This window comes from Electrophorus electricus, chromosome 14, assembly GCF_041902795.1.
Source record: "Electrophorus electricus isolate QZ-2024a chromosome 14, ASM4190279v1, whole genome shotgun sequence".
In the NCBI taxonomy this organism is placed as follows: domain Eukaryota; kingdom Metazoa; phylum Chordata; class Actinopteri; order Gymnotiformes; family Gymnotidae; genus Electrophorus; species Electrophorus electricus.
In genome coordinates, this window is record NC_137510.1 from 23325962 (window position 1) to 23350838 (window position 24877).

Consider the following 24877-nt stretch of genomic DNA (forward strand, 5'->3'; position numbering starts at 1 on the left):
TGCACAAGAAACGTCCCGTTTTTCCTTCGTGTACTATATAAAATACATAAAACATATAAAACACACACATTTGATAGGGTGATTCTGAAGCTATGCGGTGAAACACCACTTAAGCACTCTCATCTAGAACTTCAGGATCCCTTACTTTGCTTCCACAGCTGTGGGACCTCTGTTCAAAATGTCGTTTCGCTGGAAACCTTGTATGCTTCGTTTGCAATTCTGACTACACGCACACAGATAGAGAGAGAGAGAGAGAGAGTGCCAGAGAGACACTATATATGTATGCCACTCCACCATATTGTCTTTATTCCCTGTCCACCTAGATAGAACCAGTGCCAAGAACGAGGCAGCCATTTTGATGTGGACATGGATTTTTCAATTTGAGCTGTCAAGGTATAATAAAATGGCCACTGTCCGCTCACATTTCACCGAGGAAAAGTATGTCAAGTGAAGGCATGAAGAGGCACCGCAAGTATGAAAAACGACTTGCGAAGACAATGATACAGTTCATTTTAGTTAACACACAGTACACATTCTACTACGTTAGCTGGACAGTTAGCTTAGCTACATCAAATAGCAACGCAGCTACTTAAATAGCTGCAATGAAACACCTTAATCGCTAGACGGGAATCAGTTCAGCGAACAAAAAGACCGATCGAATATACTTTTCCTTTAAACCGTATTTAATGTTTGACATTTCAAACGTCTACCGACAAAAAAATAAACCATCAACTGACCATAAGCAAATTACGCAGCTACACTAACCGGAAGTGTTCCAAAGGCCGGAAACGACCGATGTAAAGTGTTCACACGTCATTCGTTCCTTTCTAAAAACCAACATAGACAGTCCAAAATATTTTAGCCGACACAAAAAAAAAAAAAAATTTAAAAAATGCATCGGTTGAAACAAGGTTTGGTGCAGTTTAAAATAGGACAGATCTATGCTAAGCATACTTTGTAATTAATATAATGGACAAAAGGTGTTGTGTGGACGCAGCGGGGTTGCAGTGAAAATAAGGTTTACTTGCGAGCTAAGCTAACGATCCGAAAACAGCAAGCAGAACAAGGGGCATATGAGCAAGAGGGACAGGGAGGGAGAGTGTAACAGGCCCCGTTCAACTCTTGTCCAGTCTAAAAGATGGATGCATAGGTAAAAAGGCCTGCTTTATTGTTTCGACTATGATTTCATTATGATGCATTTTACTATCAAAGTTTTAACGACGTGTTGCTCCTATATTAAGGCTTGCAGATGTTGGGTCCGAGCATCATGTAGCTGCTGGTGGCATAGCAAGCAGGCTGTGTCCCGTTGCTAGCCGAATATACGGTCTTAGCCAGCTGTTTTGCATGCTAGCGACGCGTTAAATGTAGACCCATCTTTTAGCGTTACGTATCTGTAATTTATTTTTTTTTTTAATCACATTTGGTGGCAGCGTCGTCATGCTCGTTAGCGTTCGTTTTGTGTCTCTTGACGATTTCCATCGCCACCTGGAGCGCGTCCAAATGGACATTTTCCTTTTGCGGCACGCAGTGCTATCAGCAGATGTAATAATTCCTACAAATTCACCTCTCCCTCTTGCCTCTGACGACTCGCACGGTCCACGCAACATCATTTTTCTTTTCTGGCTAGCATTGCCGTGTGATACCAACAGCTCGGGGCATAAGAAAACGAAAATTACTGCACAAGAACGTTTACAACTTTTGGAAGTGTTTCACTTATTGTTCTTTCTTGTGGAATTTAGATAAAAGTGTGTTTTAATTTCTTTACACCTTAGACAAATGGTTATGATAGGACGCTCGTTAAAGGAGTGAATCAAGACGCACTACGATAACCGTTATCAGTGTTACCGAATTTAGGACTGCGTTTTTAAAGACTAATTTAAGTAACATCTCTTCAAACGCTTTACCGTTTATATCGCTTGGTATTAGCTGCATAGACCTATGCATGTGTAGTATATGCGATAAATGAGAAAATCAAGTTGTTTTAGATTAATATAACCATTCTTTATATTAAAGACTTATTGTTAAACTGTTGTTTTTACATATTTGCAATATGTTTTATATTTAATAACAACATTATAGGCTGCACCTTCATAAAATAAGAAGTGTGCAATACACAGTAAATGCTATGTAATAACATCGTTACAATTTGAAAACGGAAATCTATTTCTGTCGATTTTTTAAAAATTCGATTTTATTAATTAGGTGTTAAGTTAATTTTTAAATATCTAATTATATATGTTAAAATTGTAATTTAATCATAGTAAATTATTCTCAGCTGATTTTACGAAGTCACTGTGTGTTTATGTATGTATTTATTAGACTGCTTCCAGTGTTGTAGGAAACACCTTGGCACGTGTGAGAAATAGATTCATCTCACATATTTCTCCTTTTCTGTCTCACAGTGAGAAGAGGAGTGGCATGGAGAAAATTCCCATGCCTATAAGAGTAAAGAAGGAGGATATTTATTTTGGCATTGAAAAGATGACAGGCATATTTGCTGAAACATGGAAAGTGAGTTGTATGTCACATGGCCTAAATGGATTAAAAATTAACAATCACTGACTAATGAGCCCAACATATGGTCCTTGGGATAATCCATCTTTATCTAGGATGAACATGAACTCAGGAATGTAACCAAGCAAGTCAAAACAACTAATGAACTAGGTTTTGTCTGAGAAAGAGTAAACATAGCACTTAAATGTGCCTCTCTCTAAATGTGAACACGAAACATTACATGTATTCTTTCCACTGATGTTGCATAAAAGACAAGTTCTAAGATATTGACATTGAAGAGGAACTGACCAATGTGCAAGTCAAGGAAAACATTGACAAAGCTTTGTATTGTGAAAATAAAAGTGAGACAGATTTTCTTAATCAGAGACATTTGATTTAGGTAACTATGAAGCTCTGAGACACAGAACTGTTAAAAACTCATAAATCAAACATAACCTTTGAATTGTGTGTTTCAGAACTGGAATATCAGAGACCATATAGAAAAAGCTATTGTGCCCCTCAGCTTCTGCTTGGCACAATTGTCTCTAAAGTCGGAGCAGCTGGTGGTTGTCATCTAACAACAAATCAGTCCAATGCAGGCCATATGCAAGGGTGGACTGAAATAGGTTAGAGAAGCAACAGTGTTTCCTTTACAGGTTGCACTTGTCGTTGTCACACCTCATCTGGCAATTTCGGCGCAACAGATATTGCTGCTCCTTGAGCAGAAGGTGCTGCCATCGCACACCCATGTTTCAGTGACTGGGAAATGTTCCAGTTTGGAAAATACAATGTGGACATCATAGAGATGCTGAGTGGACACCAAGCCCATCAGTTCAAAGGTCTTGGATTGGAGAGACAACTACAACACCAGCAGCAAGTGCAGCTTCACCAGCACCAGTTGCAGCAGCAACAACAGCAACAAGTAGAAACCTCTGGGGCTATTTTATCTGGACTTGGCTTGGGCCCACTCCAAGGATCTAGAACCAGTGCCTTCTCTGATTCGGCATCGATCTTTGCAAAAATGAGCGCACCTCCACCACCACTACAGCAGCAGTCACTGTCTTCGTCCTCGCAGAGTTCAAGGAAGTCAAGTAAAATGTCTGGGGGCAGTAGCAGTGGAGGGAGTCATGTGAGTGGCTACCCTCAGTTTCTGCGGTCATTTCATCCAACCGAGGCAGCACTAGCACAAGAACAGCTGCACCCGGGAGTTGGACGGTTTGACCATTTTGCAGGTAGTAGTGGAGGTGGAGGAGGTTCGGGAGGAATTGGGGGGCTAGTGTCATCTGTTCCACCGCCACCTCCCCCATTACATCCAGGCCTTTCTGTTCCTCAAGCATCCCCAGGACCATCCTCCTCTTCTCCATCTCCTTCAAGTTCTGTTTCCAGCTCCAACAACCCTCCGAGCAGTAGTACGGTAACCTCCCTAGGTCACCAGTTGGCAGGTCCCCCGTCTGATGCACGGAGCTTGCATCAACAGTTCAGCTGCATGCTAGCAGCTAATCAGTATTTTCTCTCCGGAGTGCCGGCTAATTCCAGCTTAGAGCAGTTTTTGGTCCAGCAAGGCAGCCACAACCACCTTGGCCTTGGTCTGAGCCAAACTGGGGGTGAATCGAGTTCTGGCCTTGCTCCGCCCCCTGCCCTCCACTCCTCCCACACACACAGCCACTCGGCCAGCTTGCCACAGCCACAACAGCATCCACCACAACAGCAACAGCTGCCGCCTCACACTCTGTCTCATCCGCATCCACATCCGCATCACCCTCTTCATTCCTCCTCTCAGCCTTCCTCATTAGGCAGTTTTGACTTTCAAGGTATCCCCGTCCTCTCCTCCAACCAGCTGGCCTCTCTGATGCAACAGGAAGCTGGTTTACCTCTTCCTCTGCCTCTACACCTCTCCCTCTCCAAGGATGAAGGGAAAGGAGACGGTACAGCAGGTGGAAGCGGAGGAGGCAGGAGGAAGAAAGCGATGGCTGGCTACTTGCCTCAACGGAAATCTGACAGCAGTGGCAACAATAACAACAGCAGTAACAGTCACAGCTCCGCAAATCCTAATCCCAGCAGCAGTAGCACCTCAGGCGGTCTCAGCCAAGATAACCCATCCGGGCTTGGTGGAGGTGGGCCTGTTGGTATGTCGGGCCTTGGTAGAGATCCTCCTCCCCACTTGACCCCTTCATCTTCCTCCTCAGTAGTGTCATCATCTTCCTCCGCTGCTCCTTCTTCTACATCTGCATCAGTCTTGGTGACAAATAATTCTAAAACTGACAATCACGGCTCCATGCCCCCGCCATCATCTCAGCCCGAACCAGAACCGCTTTACCATTGTGGAGAGTGTGGGAAAACTTTCACACACCTCTCCAGTCTACGCAGGCACTTGCGATGTCACGAGATAACCACGGCAGGTACGGCAGGCACCAGAAGCAACATTGTGAATCCCGTTCTGCACCCAGCGGATCCCAGTATTCCCCACTCAACCCAAGAGAGTTCAGCATCATCGTCATGCCACAGTCCTGACAAGAATTTCCAGTGCTCAGATTGTGGCAAAGGATTCAAAAAAAAGGGGCACCTTCTTCAACACGGTGTCATCCACTCCGGTGCACGGCCATATGCCTGCACTACTTGTAGCCGTGCATTTAACCGGCGTGAGTCCCTTACCCGTCACGAAAAGATTCACGAGGAGAAACCTTTCCGTTGTCCAGCTTGTGGCCGCTGCTTCCGTGAGAGCACGTCATTGCTGAACCATGCAGCCTCAGGCACCTGTGGCAAGTCAGGGAGAGGACCAAGACCGAAGAATGACAGCAGCAGCTCTGTAGTTGGTGGAAAGAGCAATAAAACGGGGGCTTCCAGTGATGGAATGGTAACTAGTGCAGTGGGTGAGTAACATACACACATATTTTTTTCCCAGGATTGAACCAGTTGAATCCATGTAAAAACCAATTGAATTTCTGGTGTATATCGTGCTGGGAAGACATTTCAGTATGTGGCATTAATACTGTTTGATTTGTTATGCAGTGTCTTACCGGAGTGATGGTTACAACGAAAACTACAAAGACCAGCGCTCCCAAGGCAACCTGTACTCCGGATCGTCGTTATGCGGTGGAGGCATAGGAGGGGCGGGACTTAGAAAGACACCGTTAGCCCCTACTTTGCACCCGCACCCACAGGGCCAAAGCCAACAGCCGCCGCCGGCACATCTGCCTCTTTCCTCACTGTTGGATGACTCTGAAGATGATGTTACAAGCTCTGTCAATAATGCTATTTCTGCCATCACTGCTGCAGCAGCAAACTGCATGAGTGGCGATCTTAACCACAGCGGGGGTCGAGGAGATGACAGAAGGGATATCATTGGAGGACTTCTTGGTGGTCTGGGTCTAGGCCCTCTAGGCTCACCCGGAGGTCCGTCTTCAACGTCTGGGATGGATAAATCGTATAGGGGTGGTGCGAGCCAGGATGCCTTGGCTTCCAGCCAACAACCAAATCAACAGACACCAGGCGGAAAACCTAAGCGGCCTCGAAAACCTCGTAAAAAGAAGGAACCTGGTACAGCAGGTGCAGAAGCTCCAAAAAGAAGACAGTCCTCTCAGAGGACAGGTATTGGAGATGTTCGACCATATTTGTGCAGCATTTGTGGTCGAGGATTTGCAAGAAGAGAAACCTTACGAAGGCATGACCGCATACATACTGGAGAAAAGCCTCACCACTGTACAGTGTGTGGCAAATACTTCAGAGAGGCATTTCACCTCAGTAAACACCACACAGTACATTCTGGTGAGAAAAACTACAAATGTGTTCTTTGCGGAAAGGACTTTGGATATGCCCAGAGCCTTAAAAGACATGGAAAGCTACATCAGAAAGGAGAAATGGAAGAAGTACCAACAACACCTGGAGGAGAAAATCTTACCAGTTATCCAGCCCCGGGTGGGAGCATGATTCCAAGTGGCCAGGGGAATTCTACATCATTCTACCCGTACCCACAGGACGTCAAACCCCAAGCGCCGAATCCTCCGCCTCCACCCAGACTCTACACGTGCGCTGTATGTTGGAAATCCTTCCGCCATCACTTCCACCTTACGGCACATCATCAAACAGTGCACGAGGGAGGCGGTGACAAGTTGTTTTCTTGTGAGGTTTGTGGAAAGGCCTTCGCATATTCTAACAGCCTGACAAGACACAGGCTGTCTCAGCATGGCCTAGCACGTACTGGTCAAGGAGGACCTCCGGGGAGTACGAGTGTGACTGGAGAAGACAGCGGTGTCGGGGGCTCTGTATCTGAGAGTGAAGCTGCCACAAATGCTTTGCTCCAGCTTGCACCAGCCGGTGGAGGCCAAGGAGACCAGCAGCCTCATGGTGGAGTCCTTCACAGTCATCAGCAGGCACCGCCCCAGCCGCAAGCTGGGTACTCGCCCTTGTTCTATGTACCCGAGGCTGGTACGTCTCTCCCTTCTTCCTCTAATACCGCCCCTTACTCCCAACCTCTACCTTCAAGTTCCTCCATAATGTCCCTCAGTCATCAGCACACAGGAGTGAAAGGAGAGCCTACGTATCAGACTGCCCAAAGACATACACTCAACCCAAACCTACCTGTCCACTCACTTGTACTGCCTCCACCTGAACAACAGCAGCAGCACCACCACCACCACCACCACCACCACCACCAGCAGCACCAGCAGCATCCAGCTGACGTCCAACCACACCACCACCACGGCTTCCACAGCGAGGAAGACCTGAGGCGCCGTAAGAAAAAAAAAAAAAGATGGGACAGGAGAGAGAAGATAGGCTACGAATGGAGCCCGACCGCAAAAAGGGACAGGGAGCAGCTGGACCTCTCAGATGGAGGAAGGAAGAAAAATGAAAGGAGGAAACATCAGAGGAGAAGGAGGAGAGCTTTTCGCCGAAGACAACGTAAATTTCGGAAAAAAATGGCTATGCTAATGAGGTTTAGACGAGGAGGCGGAGGAAGCAGTGTAGTATGTGAACTGGGTCCTCCAGCAGAACTTGAGCTATACAGACTGCTCTCTTTGCAAGTCCCTCTCAGACGATTCCCATGTCCCTTCTGCTTCCTGACAGCATTTTCACGACGGGCAGCACTTGTGGTCCACATAGCAGCTAGGCACTGTCCCAGAGTCATGTGCCCCCCAGATCGACTGAGGTGTCCAGTCTGTGGGAAACAGTCTCGCAGATTCCTCTCAGCCCTCATTCACAGGAGCTCTCATTTATCCAATCGAGCATTTTCTTGCAAACTCTGTCCCTCTCGTTTCTGGAACGCAGCGCTCCTCACGAGACACAAGAGGACTTGTCAGGGAAAACCGTCAGAGTTGAAACAAAGGAGAGCGCTTTGTTTGAAATTGACAACAGGAAAAATGTTAAAGAGGGGGGTGGGAAAAGGGAATATCTCAACCCTGCAAATAGAATACAGTCACTGAGTGCCCTTCGTTAAACATAAAGACTAATGTGTGGTAGAAAGACATATTGAATTTTGCATGACAAGTATAGAGACTAATCTGACTTGGTTCTCGGGCCTTCAGAAAGTCTTTTGAGTGCTGTTAGAGCTTATTCTTTTCTCTTTCATCATCCACAGGTTCCTCTCATAAACTGAACTTACAAATTAAACCTCGAGCAAAGTTAGAAAGCATTGCAAATATCTTTTATAAAGATATCAGCCTCCCTCTCTTAATTACTCCCATCCAGTCTTCAAAATGGTCCGACACCCCCGTGTGCATTAAAGAAAACCTCGGCTCCTTGGCTGACATTAGGCGAATTTATAGTCATTTCACTAATACAGTACTTTTCCCCTAACAGTAACGCTTACTGTTTTTCAGCAGATGCTCTGTAGAATTATTCTGTCTCTGATATGTATAACGTGTAGTTGATGTTCACTTAGAGCAAGTGTGGGGATGTGAGCTCTTTAGTATAAAAATGCATTAGTAGCATAAGGAGAAAAGAAAGACCCTATGAGGAAGATCAGTGTTTTGTTTAAATCCATGCATGTTGAACACTGGTCTTAATGTGTTGGATGAGTGTTGAGATTGTGGACTTTTATCAGAAGGTTAAATGGTGAATACAATTGGAATTGTATAAAATGAAATTGGAAAAAAAAAAAAAAAAAAAAAGGTTTCCCAGAATAAGCTTTACTTTGTGTCTTCATCTCCATGCTAGTGATTGTAGTGACTGATCAAGATGAGAACCAATCAGAAGAGGTGTATCATCAGGCTAGTGCAATGTCTGTCTTGAATTTTTGCAATGAAAACTAGCATGAAGAAAGAAGAACCAGCACTTAAATTGGAAAAGGCTTTCCTAGATAATCAGTAATAAGGACTATAACCAACCCTGCTCTTTGGGAGTTACTTGCATGCAGAGTACAGTTCCCTGACCTGACTGACCTGATGAAAATGTCCACCGCACGGCTCCTAGAGTGAGATGAGCTTTATAAAGCAATTTGGGGTGGAACTATACTCTGCAGGAGAGTGACCCTTCAGGAACACATTTGGAAAGACCCAAATAACCATAGAATTCCAGGATCGAATTTCAGTAGAATGAGGCAATAAGCCCTCCTCATATTGATATTTCACCTGTTAGCACAGTGAAGCTTTTATAGTCTAAGTTAGAAATAGAAAGCAACAAGTGTACTGTAATGTAAATTGTGTCAATATTTTATTATTGTTATGATTTTTTAAAACAAAGGTCAAATATGTTTTTATCATAGCTACACTGCAGGTAGTAGGGAAAGATAGTGAAAGTCACTTTAGATCTGATCTTGATTAATGTATTAATGTGTCTGACACAGTCTGTCAACTTGCCAACTATGAACGTATCCCTTATACCTTTCTCACAGTTTCTTATGTAGAGATGCCATACTACTCATAGCTCATCTTTTATTTCTTGAGAATAAGTAATAAGTATGTTTCTATCACTTTATTTGCCTATGATAAACTGGTTGTTGATGATACCCAAGCATTTAATAAAACTGTACAAGCTTATGTCTTTGTTTATTCCCCTGTTGCTAGGTCAGGTTATGTCCTCTTTATACTAAGCATTTACTAAATTAAATAATGTACCCCAATTAGTTAAAGGTAGAGTGAATGTCTCTAAACAGTAACCACAAGGGAGTAAATATCAGGAGAGATGATGTGCCTGCATGGTTGCCACAGTAACTTTTGCTCATTTTTGATTGAGCATGGCTGGTGAAAATTCAGGCAACATTACAAGACGTACGTTTCAGACAATTCTATCTATCGGCGCATTATGCTGAATAAGTTAGCCTTTTATATTTTCACCATGGAAGTAGATGAAATGAAAATACTGTGGAGGTGGTAGTATCACTGAAATAAATTGATTGGGATGCTCTCGTATTTCCGTCTACAACTAAAACTTAAAGCTCTAGTAGCTATGTTTTGCCCAGTTTTCTATCCGGTAACTCGTTAAAAGCAACCCTGAAACTCAATAATATTCGAGGCTGCGTTTATTTATATTGGCCACAGGGTGGCAGCATGGGACTTCCTTCTTCTCCCTCCCCCCCCACCCAAAAAAAAAAACCCCTTGTAGTTCCACTAGGGCTAGAGGAATTCAGTCTGCAATATTGTTTACGTAACGTTTCTTCTATTGATTAGTCCCCAAAATACAAGTTAATTCAGTCAGAAGGGCATGGAATAAAGTGATTTTGTTTTCTTGGAATATGGTCCTTGTCAACAGTGGGAGGTATGACTGTCACATGGATTTAACACACCGATAGTGGGTGGGGGAAAGTTGAATGTTCACTTCTCGTGAATGTGCAAAGGGAGTGCAAATGTGGCAGTCTGCCTGTGTCTATGTGGCAGAGAGAGACGTTCATCATTTGCTGGATGTAATTGACAGGTGCAATCTGTACTCGTCTGTACAATTTGTACTCTGACTCTTGTGAAAAAAGGGTGTTATTCAGTCCAATGAATCAGTCCATGGAACTATACCATAAACGGCATATTTTATTTGTTAATTATTCAGTTACTTTTGAAGATCTAGTTTTCCTCTAAGCACTACTACGTAAGCTCTAACCTTTGTTTATATTTATAATAGTAATTACATTTAACAATTTTACTATAAGGATTACTGTTCTTTTTTTTTGCAAGGAGTCACAGCGTGAAGAAATGAAGTATATAACTGACAAAATGTTAATTTAACAGATTTTTGTCTTGCATCAAAGGACTGCGAGTCCAACCCTGGAAAAGCTTCCATTTAAAGCTATTTGGGAGACACGCCACCATTTCTGTTACTCAGGTGCTATGTAGTCTCACGCGGCTGTAGCTCGAGGGGGGGGTATATGGGTGGGACTGAGCGAGCCACTGTAGCCAATGCGCGGGTGCGAGGGGCGGTGGCCTTATTGCACTCGACCAATGGCTCGCGAGGTCGACGTCAGGCCCGGTAGCTCCTGCGCGTGCTACGGACACGTGCATGGTTAAAGCGCGCCCGTGTTTTTAAGAGACAACGTGCAGAGGCCTACCCTAGTCATCCCGAAACGGCCAGGCGCTCACGTTTCTGAGGAATTACCATCCAAGCGAAAAGTGCACGCGTCTGCCCAGCATTTTTTATTTAACGAAGCTATGAAGACACTTTTAAGTGAAATCGCCACTTTTAAAACATTGCGGATCCTACACAGGTCCAATGCAGATTCTTCGTGATTATTTAAAAAAAGCTCCCATAATCATTCCATCTGATCGCGTATCATGTCGAATTGTAATTATCGACATTGTTTTACAGGCTGCACTGATAGGAAGATGCGATCAATTTCTTGATTAAACGGTTTTGCTCGCTTATGCGCACGCAGCGAGTCGGCCTGTCGCGAGAAGGTGCTCTTATTAATATTGATCGGACAAGACACGCTCGTGCTGGGCTAGAGCCTTTACTCGCGAGAGGGGTGGCGTCACGTGACTCGCCCGGGTTCGTTCCAGCTGAGCGAGGAGCTCACGTGCTTCGAGCACATAACCAACGGAGGAGGGAGGGAGAGAGAGAGGGAGGGAGAGGGAAGGAGAGAGAGAGGGAGGGAGAGGGAAAGAGAGAGAGAGAGAGAGAGAGAGAGAGAGGGAAAGAGAGAGAGAGAGAAAAAAAGAAACGACAGCGCGATGGGGGCAAAAAACACGGCAACGTCCAACCAATCGCGCCGCGCAGCTGCAGCTGTCTCGCGTTTTGCAGTTTTCGCGTTTTGTTTTTCATTTGTTATTTTTTGGGACGATGTCGTTTTCTTTATTTAGTTAATGCGTATCGGTGCGTATTATTTTTTTCACCTCCCTGGGATCTTCATTCGTTATTTTCTCACGACCAACTTTTTCTCTCCTGCAAATTTTTTTTTGCAAGACCTGACAGACTATATCTGACAGGCGTGTGCGGTGTGTATGGACGTACATCGCCGAATTATTTGGATTTGCAAAGTTTGTGCTGACGAAGACCTATAGCTATATCTGCAACTTCGGAGTAAGTGGAAGTCATTTTACCCAGTGGACTACCACCTAATGCACACAGAATGACACTCTTTATGTGAGCTCCTACATGTCGAGAAGGTAATTCTGCCAATACGAGTACCAGCGACTGTCCGTATGTCGACAGTCCTCTTTAGCCTGTGCGTGGCTATAGTAGGCTGTGCTCATCAGAGGCTCTGTTTAGCATTAATATGGCCGAGTGTTCATATTTATTAGGCAATGTACGAACTTGTGTGAAAATCCATTGCTAATGTTGGCTATTTTGAGTACATTCTTGTTTACACGTAGTCTCTTAGCTCTGTAGTCAGTAATCTAGTGTGAACCGATCCTAACTTGCGTTGCAGTTGTTTTTCCCCGTTATGCGTCGTGTGATGGATGGACGTCTGTGCATTGAGTGGTAGGGAGCTCGTCAAACATTCAGCGCTCACCACAAGTTCGGACGCTGGATGATGGCCGGGCCGCTTTCACAACTGCTTCCCCCGGACCTGCCCACTGCCGGAGCTAGCCCGCAGTTTGGGAGCACTAGCCAGGCAGGCAGCGGTGGACACATGAGCCCCGTGGCTAATCTTAAATCCCTGTTGCAGTTCCCAATGAAGGCCGATCCGCGCTTCAAAGGCTGCTGTGACATAAAGGGTGAGGACGCACGCTGACTCCACCGCTTCTTTGCAACACGAGCCACTGTCTTAATAGAATAAGTCGGTTGCAGTTTAGCCGAGCTGGGTCTTATGCTCACTGTCCACTGTGTGCCACTGTCCACTGCTCACTGTGTGCCAGTCCGAGCGGTGTCATGACTGGGTTTTTGTCTCCTGGCCAGTCAGTTGGAGGGCCCTGGGGGGCACGTGCCTGACCTTTTTTACCCTTTACTTGTTAAAATTAGAATGACATTAAATGCAAAGTAAACATAGGCTCATAGAAAGTATCATACCTATTACATTATTATGCAAATTGAATAGGTATGCACAAAAAAGCCCTGATGTAAAACCGGGTAGACTATGAAAATAACAATGGTAATAATGCAGAGAATTCTATTACAAAATGTGTTGCAGATATAGATGTAATGCGGCATGGGGGTGTTTGAAATGGTTATGAACATGGGTGTGGAAAGTTGCAGCTGATCGGAGTTTGTAGTGAGAAAATGTTCAGGCCGCACACAAAAAATGACACTGCAGTTAACATGGAGGTGTCTGTAAACCACATTACAGCTGGTGAGAAGTGACACAGACGTCTTGGAAAATGGGTCAAATGCATGAGATTTTATACCCACAAAAAGCCCAGTACACTGAATTTTATCTTATTTCTAAAATACAGATATTTTAAAGCAATAGTGACTGTTGGGCTTCATAAAATGAAAACACTATTTGATAGTTGGTGACAAGATGTTCATAAAATGCTAAGAAGTACCATGGGCTGTACATTCATACATTTAAATGTATACTACTGTAGATCACATATCTGATTAATTAAAGCTGTGCCTTACAAAGACAGTGTGTGCCTTACAAAGTGTGTTCATTACACCAGTGTGAGTTCAGTTTATGGCTTGGTGAGTGTTTTGGTGAAGGGTTTTAAAATCAGTGTAGAATTTGCCTGATTGAAATTGCATGCTTTTGGGAAAGGCTTCACAGCGATGTTTATATGTAGCCTCAATGTCACATGGGTTTCTGGTTCCAGTCACTCGGTGTTCAGAGCAGGGGGATCTCTAGGACTGGGATTGGGAAATATTGCTGAAAATAACATGATATGGCAAAAAGTGTGTGAACATTTTTGGAATGAGTTTCTGCATTGATCGCTTTTTAAATGTAGTGCAAGTCATAATAATCAACAAACCTTATTAAAAACACACATGGTTTTGCAGTGCAATATGGGTTGAGAAATATGGTTTAAACACATAGGTTCTTCGAAAGAAAATATATGTGAACCTCTGGGATAATAACTGGAGTCAGGTTTTCCACTCTATTCAGATGGAATATATAAGCAAAATTTTCCAGGAGTTTGTTGTGAAGATCAGGTAACCATACCGTGATGTTGGGCCACCTGATCTTTGCAACAAAATCCTGCAGAGCTTTGCTTAAGCTTATGGGACTGGCTACAAAAGGAAGCTTGGACCTCCAGCAGTCCACAGTCAGGCAGATAGTTTACAAATGCAAGAAATTCAGCACTGTTGCTGCTCTCGCTAGGAATGCATGACCTACAAAGATGAGTGCAAGGGCATGCAGTAGAATGCTCAAACAAGGGAATAAACCCTAGGGTGCCAGCTAAGGACCCACAGGTGGCTCGAGCGTGCAGTAATGTCTGCGTTCGAAACGTGCAACACAAAGAAATGCACAGAACAAGGGTGGGACTGATGGGAGATAAACACAGAGGAAGCCACCGATGTCCAGCAACAAAAAAATATTGTTCACTGTCTCAAGTGTGCTAAAGATCGGGTTGTTTTGCAGCACTGGAAAAATGTTCTATAGAATAGGACGTTCTGGTATGTAGAGAAAAAGCAAACTGTTGCATACCAACACCAAAGTCTCATTTCTACTGTGGAGTGTGGTGTATAGTCGGGCCTGGGCCCGACATGCAACATATCAGTGATCCAAAACACAGTCAAAAACAACAGTGATTCAAAGAGAAGGAATGTTTTTTTGTTTTTTTTTCTCTTTTGGAATGTCCAATTCAGGGTCCTAACTCGGTCCATTTGAATTGCGGAGGCCTGTACAAGGCTGTAGAGAAACCCCCAAAATATACTGGAGCCAAGAAGCTCCGATGCTTCTGGCTGCTGCGTTGCACTGATGAGCCACTACAGAAGGCGTTTGGTTGAGGCTGCTGCCAGTAAAGGAGGTTTCACTGTTCACGAGGACATGCTACTTATGAACATAAATATTTCAGCCATTTTGTTCAGTGAAGATTGGCACTGCCAGGTGATGTTTGTTGTAATATAATGACTTGCATGAAGAACAGATCACATTATAGGAGCCATTCATGCAGACATCCAGATCATTTTGAAGGGTACACAAACCTCTCACAATGCTACAGAAACTGAAGCTTTGCTTTGTAAAGTGAAACAAAGGACAGACATTTATAGTTTGTATATTATGAAATAAATGCGTAATATTGTTCGTATACTAATACTGTTGCAGTTTTCTTTCTTTTCTATTGTGGAGGAGCGCAGCAATAAATAAATGCATTCATAAAGAGAACGTTTGGTGAAATGTTTGTTGGTCAAAAGGCATATGTGTGTTGGCACTGTAGAGGTAGCTCTCGTGAGAGTATGTGAAGGCTACGTGGAGGTGTAGTGTTGTTAATATGCTCCAGAGGTAGTTGGTCATTTTAAAAACATTGCTAGGTTCAAAAACAGGTCTTGAACTGGTACTGCACATAGAGCAGAGTTATCATTGATTTGTTTAAGATAAAATACAACAATATATCTGTAGGACTAAAAATTAGCATACAGGAATGTTTACAAAAACAGCCAGGCATGTGATGCTACTGCACAGGTGCTGTTTAGTATCTGTCCAGGTATAGTAACTGGACATCTTTCTATGCATCTCTATAGTGTCTCTACACCTTCATGCAGTGCCATCTTGTAAGATCACTGAGTTCATTGAAAATGTAGTAAGAAGAGACAGCAGGTGGGACACTAAAAGGACAGAACTCACATTTCTTCCGTTTTGTTTGTCGGCTTGTTTATTTAGCTTTTTTTTTTTTTTTTTTTTTTTGCATCAGCTTCGCTGAGTGAAATACAGCTGCTAGTGACCGTTTAGATAGTATTGTTTACATCTTTTTATATTATTAACTCCACTTCCCCACACACACCGTGACACAGTGAGGATTTCACACAGCTATTGATGTAATAATTCAGCGCAGATCAGATAGGCCTGACTGCTGACTTCTGAGGTGGTTCTCTTTGACTCAGATAAGGACAGGCTGGATGCTGCTGAAGACCCGGTGGGACACTGCCCCGCCCGTAGCAGAACGGCCAGCGGCCTCGTCCCAGATGGCAGCGGCACAGGCGTGGCTGGCTTCCCCGGCGCCAACAGCAATGGTTTCCTGGGCCCGTCGCCGTGGGAGCGGTCTCTGCAGTGCGATGGCAGCCTCTTCCAGCTGCAGTACATGGACCTGGAGGAGTTTCTGACCGAGAACAGCATGGGCGGAGCCAGCGGAGCGGGCGGAGCCTCCAGCTCGTCTGCCGCCGCCCAGGTCCCCTCACAGAGCTCGCAGTCCGCCGTCCCTAACCAGAGTGCCCAGTGCCCCAACGCCTCACCCCCATCCTGCTCCTCCTCCTCACCCGTATCAGCGCACAGTTCCTCGCCGCCCTCGCTGCTCGGCCTGGACGTGCACGCATCGCCGAGCATGCTGGGAGTCGCCGGCTCCCTGCACGGTGAGTTTGGCCGTTGGTCAGAGGATTAATGGGCCATAGTGAGTATGCAAATGGTTCTCACTCTGACTCCTTGTTGACCGATGTGAACATCAGAGTGATGAGACATGAGATAAATTTAAGTTCAAAATGAGAACTGGCGTGTTTTTTGACCGGTCAGCCTGCAGTGTCTAAATTCGGTTGATGAAAAGAAAGCTTCAGCACATATACAGACATGCTTAGGAGAAGATGAGAAGTATCAGTATGGCATCAAATAGGTAGAATTTATTAAGGCCACTTGTTGACCATACAGGTTTTTTTTTAAGTTTTTTTTTATCCAGTTTCATTTAGATTTCATCAGTTTCTTAAAATGGGACCTTCAAGTTATTTTATTCTCAGATTACACATAATCTGACTCTGCGATCCCATTCATAATGATTCTCAGTGTGAATATGCTGTTGAACTGGACATGATGTTGGTCTGTTGTGTTGTTGATGGAAGGCCCTTATCAGAGGACGGGAATGAACTGTCCAGGAAGGAATCAAGGCGCCAGAATGATATGTGGCCGTCTGGGTTCCACTGCACACGGTAATCCCGTGGATGTGTGTCTGTGTATCACTCAGAACTGTAGAGCTCTTGAAGGGATTATACCATAGGAGCTTTTTAATGGTCAGGATGAAAGGGCAGCTAAATTGTATCTATTTGTGTGTTTCTCCACCTGCAGGTTTTGGAATGTTAAGAGGTTTCAGGGTTTGTAGGCTTTTCATACACAGGTAACACTAGAGTTAGTATATTTCTCCAGTACTGCAAATTCTTTGCGGATTTTACACATATTTTGTTATTTTACCCGGATCACTCCAAGTGGATGCATGAATTATGACCATTCTGAAACTGAACCTTTGGATTGAATGGATCCAGGCAGTCACTATGAGAAGCACAATAAGCTTACAGCAACCTGAACCATCCTGAAAGGATCAATTCATAAGACTTTGTAGAATGGGTGTGTGTGTGGGTGTGTGTGTGTGTGGCTCTTGTTTATCCTGTGTGTTATAAAGCAGTTAAGATTGGGTTGGGTTTGGAATGCAATGTACAGTAAGTACACTGCTATCAGTCTTACATGCTGACAGTGGGCCAGAGCAGGAGATAAAGAGAAAAAGAAGGAGACCGTGAGGGGAAAAAATGCAAAGAGCTATAGAGAATTAACAACAGAGAGAATGGTATAGCTGCCAGTGGAAACAACGAAAAGAAGCCCAAGTGTGTGCGCATGTACGTGCACACGTATGAACAAGCGTGTGAGCAAGACTGCGTTTGTAATCCTGTCTTTTTCAAATTTCCTCTTTTCGCACACTTGGTTCGTGTGCAGGCACTCCATCACGTGTCGAGGACAAGTGGAGCAGAGTGAGGGAGAGGGGGCGGAGAGAGGGGGCGGGGAGAGGGGCGGGGCAACAGGAGTGGGGGTTGGAGCTCTGTGCGCATGTGCATGTCCACCGGAGCGTAAAGGAGACAAAATTGAGAAGCAGCATCTCAGTCTGTATTACTGTTAAATGTTTGCTAACCTTTTTTCGAGAGACCGATCTAAAGATTACAGATGCAGTGTAGACGAATTATTTCTAGCCATATCTTTACAATCTACTATGATATTCTAATCAGATTTATCCATTTCATCTTTTAGATATATTATGTTATTTGTTTCACCAGTTCCTTTGGATGAATGACCTACTGATGCTAGATCTAACAGCATGATAATTCTAGGGAATTAATTTAAACGAGACAATCAAGAAGGCAGTACAGTTTAGGAGATCTCTAAGCCCTTGCAAATGAATGAGTATTAATTTAAGCATAATGGAGTCTAAGTACTACTGTTAGAGTGTGTTTGTCGTGGGTGTGTGGGCGAGAGGGAGAGTGAGAGGGATAGATGAAACAAAAGAAATTTGAGTTTATGGGAGGGTGATTCTTATTGTAAAAAAAAATTAAGATTTTCCAAAATATCCACACATATTTGAAGAATATCAAACAAATGCAGAAGAGTCTGTTCTGTGCCATTCTGCCAAGTCTGATGTGAAGAGGTGGAGTTATGTAAGTTATTCCCCTCTAGCAGGTAGATTTGGTTTTTTTCCACTGTTCATCCAGCAGTTGTTGAATAAAATATCCCTGGAGAGATCTGGAAATATTTCAGTAAGGCCTTTGGCCTTGGACTTCGGTTATCGTTTCTGAATTTGTGTAGGTTGCTTGCTGTTACCTTTTCATATGAAATTTAAATATGACGGTTTGAACAAACAAGTTTTAAGATATTTTTTGTAGCATATGTAGAGCAGCAGCTATTGTATTATTGGAGTTAGTGGTTATCATGTTTTGCCTTTTTTTTAACCAATTGGTTCCCCCTGGTGGTACTTTATAGAACTGCAATAGTAAACTTGCACAACAGGTTCTCGGGGTGGAACCGAATTAGAAGGGGACACTGTATTTAGCTTCTCTGTTTCTTGGGTGCTTGAGGACAGTAAAACAACCCCATCTTGGAAGGGCCAGGATCTGTCTTCTTTAGTTGCCCTTCTAATCATATCTAATCGTATGCTACAGCAGCAGCATACGGTAAGTGCCGCTGACCCGTGCATTTTCTCCTCGCGTCCTCAGGCGCCCCCCAGGGCAGCCTGGAGCCCACGCCCTCCACCACCTCCTGCCCGCCGATCCCGGCCCCTCCCGGACCTGCCAGTGGTGACCTCCTGGCGCCCTTCGACCCAGACCCCCCCGACGTGGCCCTGCCGAGCATCCCGGGTCGGGAAGCGTTCGACCCACGACGCCACTGCTTCAGCGAGGGCGAGCTCCGACCGCAGCCCATGGTGAAAAAAGCCCGCAAGACGCTGGTGCCCGACAGCCTGAAGGTACGAGCTCGGCACGGCGACTCGCCACTCCGTCGCAGACGGCCGTGGCTCTGTGCAAGCGTGCTTTCATTTCCCATGATTAAGTTTCATATTTATTCTACAAATTCCCCGTCTAACCACCGTCTTTCTGTGTTTTGTTAGCTAGGTGAGCTATAATTATGGCTCACAAGTCTCAGCAGGTTTGAGTAAGCAGCTTCACCCACTGTTTAAGCAGGACTGCTGTACTGATGTAACTGGGAGATTTACTTCAGATATTTAGGTTCTGTTAACTTTAATCTGAGATAAAGGTGGAACATTTGTCCTGCATACAGAGTGCCATTACAGAAGCTTTCGGTAGGTAAACACTCACCTTACTGCTGCATTTCAAGACCCTGTCCAGCTCACACTCACGGCTGAACTTCAGATAGCTTTAAAGTCATTTTTCCAATTATTCTTCTTCATGTTATGAAACTGCCTTTGTACTGACACCTAGTGGCCTGGACATTTAAACATGGCCAGCTATATTGAGGGGTCCCGCTCTGTGAAGCCCAAACTGGGTCATTCGGGCAGCATGGTGGTTTGCTGGTTAGGATGTTTGCCTCTCAGCACTTGGATCTCGGGTTCGTGTCCTTATCTGGGTGGAGTTTCCATGTTCTCCTCGTGTCTGCGTGGGTTTCCTCCGGGGTCTCCAGTTTCCTCCCACAGTCCAAAAACATGGAGGTTGGGTCAATTTGCTATCCTGAATAAATTGTGTGTGTGTGTGTGTGTCTGTGTTCATGACTATGTGTCTGCATGTCTGATAAACTTGTACTAGTGTGTGAATGATTGTGTCTGCACACCCAGTGGTGGATGGTGCTCTGTCCTGCATGGTGTCCTCTCTCCCCTATGTACACCCAGTTCAGACCCTCAGGGGATGAAGCTGAGAGTACAGAGTACACTGTGTGAAGGCTGCCGCTTCTCCTTGGTGTGTGGCTGGATGTAAAAGCCGTGTGTTAATTGTAAAGTGACCTTGGCTTCCTTGAAAGGTGCTTTATAAATATAACTTCATTCATTCAGTCATTCACTAGAAAGCAGTTTGATTCTTCATCTCATGTGAAACTGTAAAAATCTCAAAACTGCAAAAATAATAAATCATACATCTTAATAAATGCATCTCAAAACTGTAAAATAAGCAAATCACTTTCATAAATATTGTTTGCTACATTTTGGTAGAAATGGTAAAAAATGACTTATTGCTTCTTTTATAGTGTCTGCTGTGTAAACATTAGAACAGTGTGTGTGTGTGTGTGTGTGTGTGTGTGTGTGTGTGTGTGTGTGTGTGTGTGTGTGTGTGTCAGCGTGAGCAAGTGCTAGCACAGGTGTGCAAGCCTTTTGAAGTGGAGTTGTGTAATGGGTGTGGGTCACAGGAATAGCATGCTGCTCCCCAGCACTCGTGGTGCAGCGGAATGAGCCGCAGGGTGTTATTGGCACGGCGACGCCAGCTTCCGAACTGCAGCAGAGACACATCCCAGACATTTTATTTCTCCTTTTTTAGAGATGCTTCTGACTCTCTTCCCCTACTACTGCGTAGTACCATTTACACAAATGCACGCGCAGACATACACACACACACACAAACACACACACTTCTATCTGTTTCTCTACTATTTTCGTTCTTCGTTGCCTTTGCTGCTTTTGAAATTTACAGAGTTTACCGAATGCTGTGCATTAAACCCAGCAAAACACATCAAAGCGAGGAGCTTGGTGTGTGCCGAACGTTCAGATCATGTGTTCCTGTCAGTAATTGCTGCCACCTCTGAAACCTTTGTCTTCCTCGTCTCTCATCGTCTGTCTCTCCAACTCTCCCTCTGTCTCCCTCTTACCCCAGGACGAGAAATACTGGAGCCGGCGCTCGAAAAACAACGAGGCGGCGAAGCGCTCGCGAGACGCCCGGCGGCTGAAGGAGAACCAGATCTCGGTGCGCGCCGCCTTCCTGGAGCGGGAGAACGCCGCGCTGCGGCAGGAGGTGGCCGACATGCGCAAGGAGCTCGGCCGCTGTCGCAACATCCTGCACAAGTATGAGAGTCGCCATGGCGACCAGTGAGGAAGAGGAGGGCGCGAGGAGGAGGGAAGGGGGGGGAGGGGCCCGCGCGCAGGCGGCTGGACACGCGGAAGGACGACAGTGACGAGCCGATACGCTTGGAGAGAGAGAGAGGAAGTAGAGACGTGGACAGAGAGCGCGTGACACAGGGACTTCGACACAAAGGCCTGGTTTTACCTCCCAGGGTGAACAAGAACGTTTCTGCTCCTGATAAGAAATTAAATGTTGGCTTTGGGTGACGTGTTTTTGATAATGGAGAGAAATGTATATTTTTATATGAAAAGAGCTGATATTTTCTGTAATAATGGCAGGGCCGTTTGAGACATAGAGGAGGCGTGTAGAAATACGGCAGGAACTTGGAATTGTATTAAACTGGTATGCGATATGCCATCAGCACTTAATGAGGACTGGAGAGAGGAATTCTAAAAGATGAGAGGGAGAGATGGGACTCCGGGGTTAGGACTTCGTTGGATTTGAGGAATGTTGGAGTAACAGGAGGGAAAAATGATTTTAAATTGTTTTTAAAATTTTATATATATATATATATATAAAATAAATAAATGGATTCAATCAAGCATTTACCTGTGCGTAAAGGAAGAGGCCAAGCCAGAGAGCGTTAAGAGATTCCACAGGGAGAAGCAACAACAGACCTTTGTTCGTTTTCAGGAGGACTGACTTTTGAATTCCAACTCGTATGTGGTCAGTAGTTCCAAAAGGGTGGGAGCGTTATTGGATTTTGGCTTTTGTGTGTGTGTGGTAGTTGTAATGAGGGGAAGGAGAGAGTGAGCAAGAACAAGATGGATTGTGATATTTAAGATTTGCTCTTTCACGCATGAACCACTTTTCTTTCTTTCTTTAAACCATGTTTGTGTTTAGTGTTGACCGTAGAATGAGTCTTTACACATGTGCTCACTTTCCTTTCTTCGTTGGTACTGGGACACAGACATCTTGTTCCATCCTCTCTCCCACACAGCTTAACACTACAGTAGACATCCAGGTTTTCAGTTCCTACAGTACAGTCACCATAACTGGGGGTGCCACAGTGTTTAAATCCCTGGTGTACTTGAACCTTCTGCAGAAACTATCCTTGCTGTGCAAAGCATAGATCTGTACTACATCGATACAAAATTGCCCCTACTGGGTTGTATAGAAAATACTGTCTGTATTGTACCCAGGTATATGGTGTATTTTTAAAACAGGTTTGCATGTGGACATTTTAGAATGATTGTGCTTTTACAGGTGTTCCTGGGTTTCCTGTCTCCATTTTACTAGGATGATGCTGGGTTTTGCGACTGACTGACAGCAGTAGTAAATGCCTGCAGCCCCAGTGACTACAGAGTGGCTCACGGAGCCTCGGTTGTTACAGTCCTGGGCATCCCAGCCTAGTTGCTTCTGCAGCTGGGAGGCCTCTGGTGCACGACCCGCGACTCCAGACGCCTCTAATCTTGAGTTCTTACTTCTATTCCATACGTTTCTTTCTTCAAAAAGCCTTTTTAGATATTTGAATTCTTATTGATCTATGATTGTTAGTACTAGTACTTTTAATATGCTAAAACTTTTTGTTCTTGTTTAGTTTCACTGTTTTTCTTTCTGAAGTTTCTATGAGGTGATAGTGTCCTCACGTGTGCGGATTTCATGCCACTTCCTCTGTGAGAGGAAGTGTTGTCATGGAAGCCAGGTGGATTTGTGCTGAAGAACCTCTGAGACAAATACGAACTGATCTGTTGCCAGTGGTGACCACAAACTGTTTTCCTATGGAGGAACTGAACCACATTTTTTTTTTTAAATTACTGTTTCTAGACGATCATAAAAATCTGCTTACACATTCCATTCATTGTTTTATTTCTTCTTTTATTTTTGGGGATTTTATTTTGGATGGATCTGTGTCTTTGAGCACTGCATCAATTTTGCTTAGTGCCAGCTGTTTTCTCACTGGTGACCATGTGATTCCCCAGCTGGATTTTGGGTAACGTAGTTCTTACTTTCCACCCTTTCACTGTAAGGATGGTTATCAGCATCTTCTATTTGTGACTCCTGTTCTCTGAATTCCACCTACCCTAATAAATCAACGACCACACTGCTCCTAGCCAAAGTACTGCAGGGGAATGTAGTCTTTTCTCTGAAAACACAAATAAACAATTGTTATTATTTACCAAACTTAGACTCTGTTTGGTTTTTTTGTCTTTAAGGGTTTTAGGTTTATTACATTTACCACACAGGTAATGGTAGATTCATTCATCACACATGTTTCTGCTTGCATAATTTACCTTGTCTCATGTTAATCAATCTCCCTCTTTCTGAGTTCACTGAATGGTGGTATCAGCTGCTCTTCACAAATCAGGTGTGAATACATCATAGACTGCTGTACTGCTGATGGGCAGTGATGCATTTTAACACTACAGGCAATCATTTTCTTAGATTAGCAGTCTTCACATTTATTTAGCAATTAAATGTGCCTAAATAGAACTAAGGACTGAGAACACCCACCCTAGCCAAGGGAATTGGCTTGTGCTGTAATACAGAACTCTTAATATTTGAACTGGACAGACTCCATGATGTCATTTATCCCAACAAGTGGTGGGTTTTGGAAGCAAAAGTCCTGTAACAACATATATCTACTGATAAATATCACATATATCTACTGATACATTTATTTTGCATGGCTATTTTTTCTTTTTTTACTTTAAACCCATCTCTAATTTTTGTCAGTCAGGGTTACATTATTGTTTAGTTAGCACTAAGCACAAACATTTGTGATTCCATGAGGACAGATATTCTGGAAAGATGTTAAGCCATTTACTGCCGTGGCGGGAGGGTCTCGGTGACCTGATGATGTAATCAACCAAGAACCTGCAATTCAGCAGCTGTCACTGTGATCGTGTGATCTTGGATAAATGTCCTTCACTGTGTGTGAGGGCAAAGGGGTACATGCATCATGCGCCACTTTCTAAGAAGGCCCAGCGTGTCTCCACTACTTTTAAAGCTTTCTGACATTTGTCATTTAGACAGATTAGTCAGAGAACCTGACACATGTCACCTCATATTTGTACACCACTGAAACAGGAAGTGTATGGCATTTTGAGGATAAGATCAAACCGATAAACAACAATGGTTTTTTATGAACTTTTTAATCATTTTTACGGAATACCGATAATTCCAGAGAGCAATGTTTTTCATCCATTTGCCCAGGGGATGCATAGCTGGACAGACAGCAATACTTTCTAATGGGCAGAGGTCAAATCCACAATCATGGACTGGGAATAGACTAGAAAAGTGACATAATATCTTTTAGTTTGACAGTGAAGCTACTTTCTGTGCATTGCCTTAGGTGAACCCTCCTTAACTATAGCATAAAATATTTGAATTAAAGAAGCGTCTCTTGTCATGTAAATTAACGCTCTACTATGAGAGAAATGTACACAATAATGTGGTTATTGTACAGATGTTCAATCACACAGTAAAATATATTTAATGAGGAACAATATCGCAAACAAGTATATTTGGATACATGTGAGTCAGAAAGAGCACAGAGACGAAGAGTTTGTGGTTGTATGTGTCTCAGAGGGTGTGGTGGTCATCAAAAAAGGGTGAGAATTAAGAAAGACCAGTGGGCTTTGAGGAACCGTTTGATTAGTCCACATGGTTGATTTAGCACACACTGTGT

At 44.1% G+C, this 24877-nt stretch overlaps 2 protein-coding genes across 7 annotated transcripts; both read left to right on the forward strand.

Moving 5' to 3' along the window:
- The first annotated feature begins 22 nt into the window (after positions 1 to 22).
- Positions 23 to 9467, forward strand: si:dkeyp-69b9.6 (uncharacterized). 3 transcript variants are annotated; one of them, XM_026999101.3, is made up of 4 exons: positions 23 to 472; positions 2403 to 2511; positions 2970 to 5363; positions 5503 to 9467. In XM_026999101.3, exons 3-4 carry the CDS (start codon positions 3260 to 3262, stop codon positions 7911 to 7913), a joined length of 4515 nt encoding a protein of 1504 aa, XP_026854902.2. In that variant the 5' UTR covers positions 23 to 472; positions 2403 to 2511; positions 2970 to 3259; the 3' UTR covers positions 7914 to 9467. The 3 variants fall into 3 exon arrangements, with proteins under 3 accessions (XP_026854902.2, XP_026854900.2, XP_026854903.2); XM_026999099.3 differs by lacking the exon at positions 23 to 472 and adding an exon at positions 820 to 1150; XM_026999102.3 differs by lacking the exon at positions 23 to 472 and adding an exon at positions 1161 to 1745.
- Positions 9468 to 11533: 2066 nt separating this feature from the next.
- dbpb (D site albumin promoter binding protein b) lies at positions 11534 to 23370 on the forward strand. 4 transcript variants are annotated; one of them, XM_026999193.3, is made up of 5 exons: positions 11534 to 12017; positions 12281 to 12569; positions 15835 to 16299; positions 18907 to 19154; positions 21001 to 23370. In XM_026999193.3, the coding sequence occupies exons 2-5, from the start codon at positions 12383 to 12385 to the stop codon at positions 21214 to 21216; spliced, it is 1116 nt and encodes a 371-aa protein (XP_026854994.2). In that variant the 5' UTR covers positions 11534 to 12017; positions 12281 to 12382; the 3' UTR covers positions 21217 to 23370. The 4 variants fall into 4 exon arrangements, with proteins under 4 accessions (XP_026854994.2, XP_081552516.1, XP_081552517.1 ...); XM_081696390.1 differs by having other exon boundaries at positions 11534 to 11931; XM_081696391.1 differs by having other exon boundaries at positions 11535 to 12017; positions 12521 to 12569.
- Positions 23371 to 24877: the final 1507 nt, after the last annotated feature.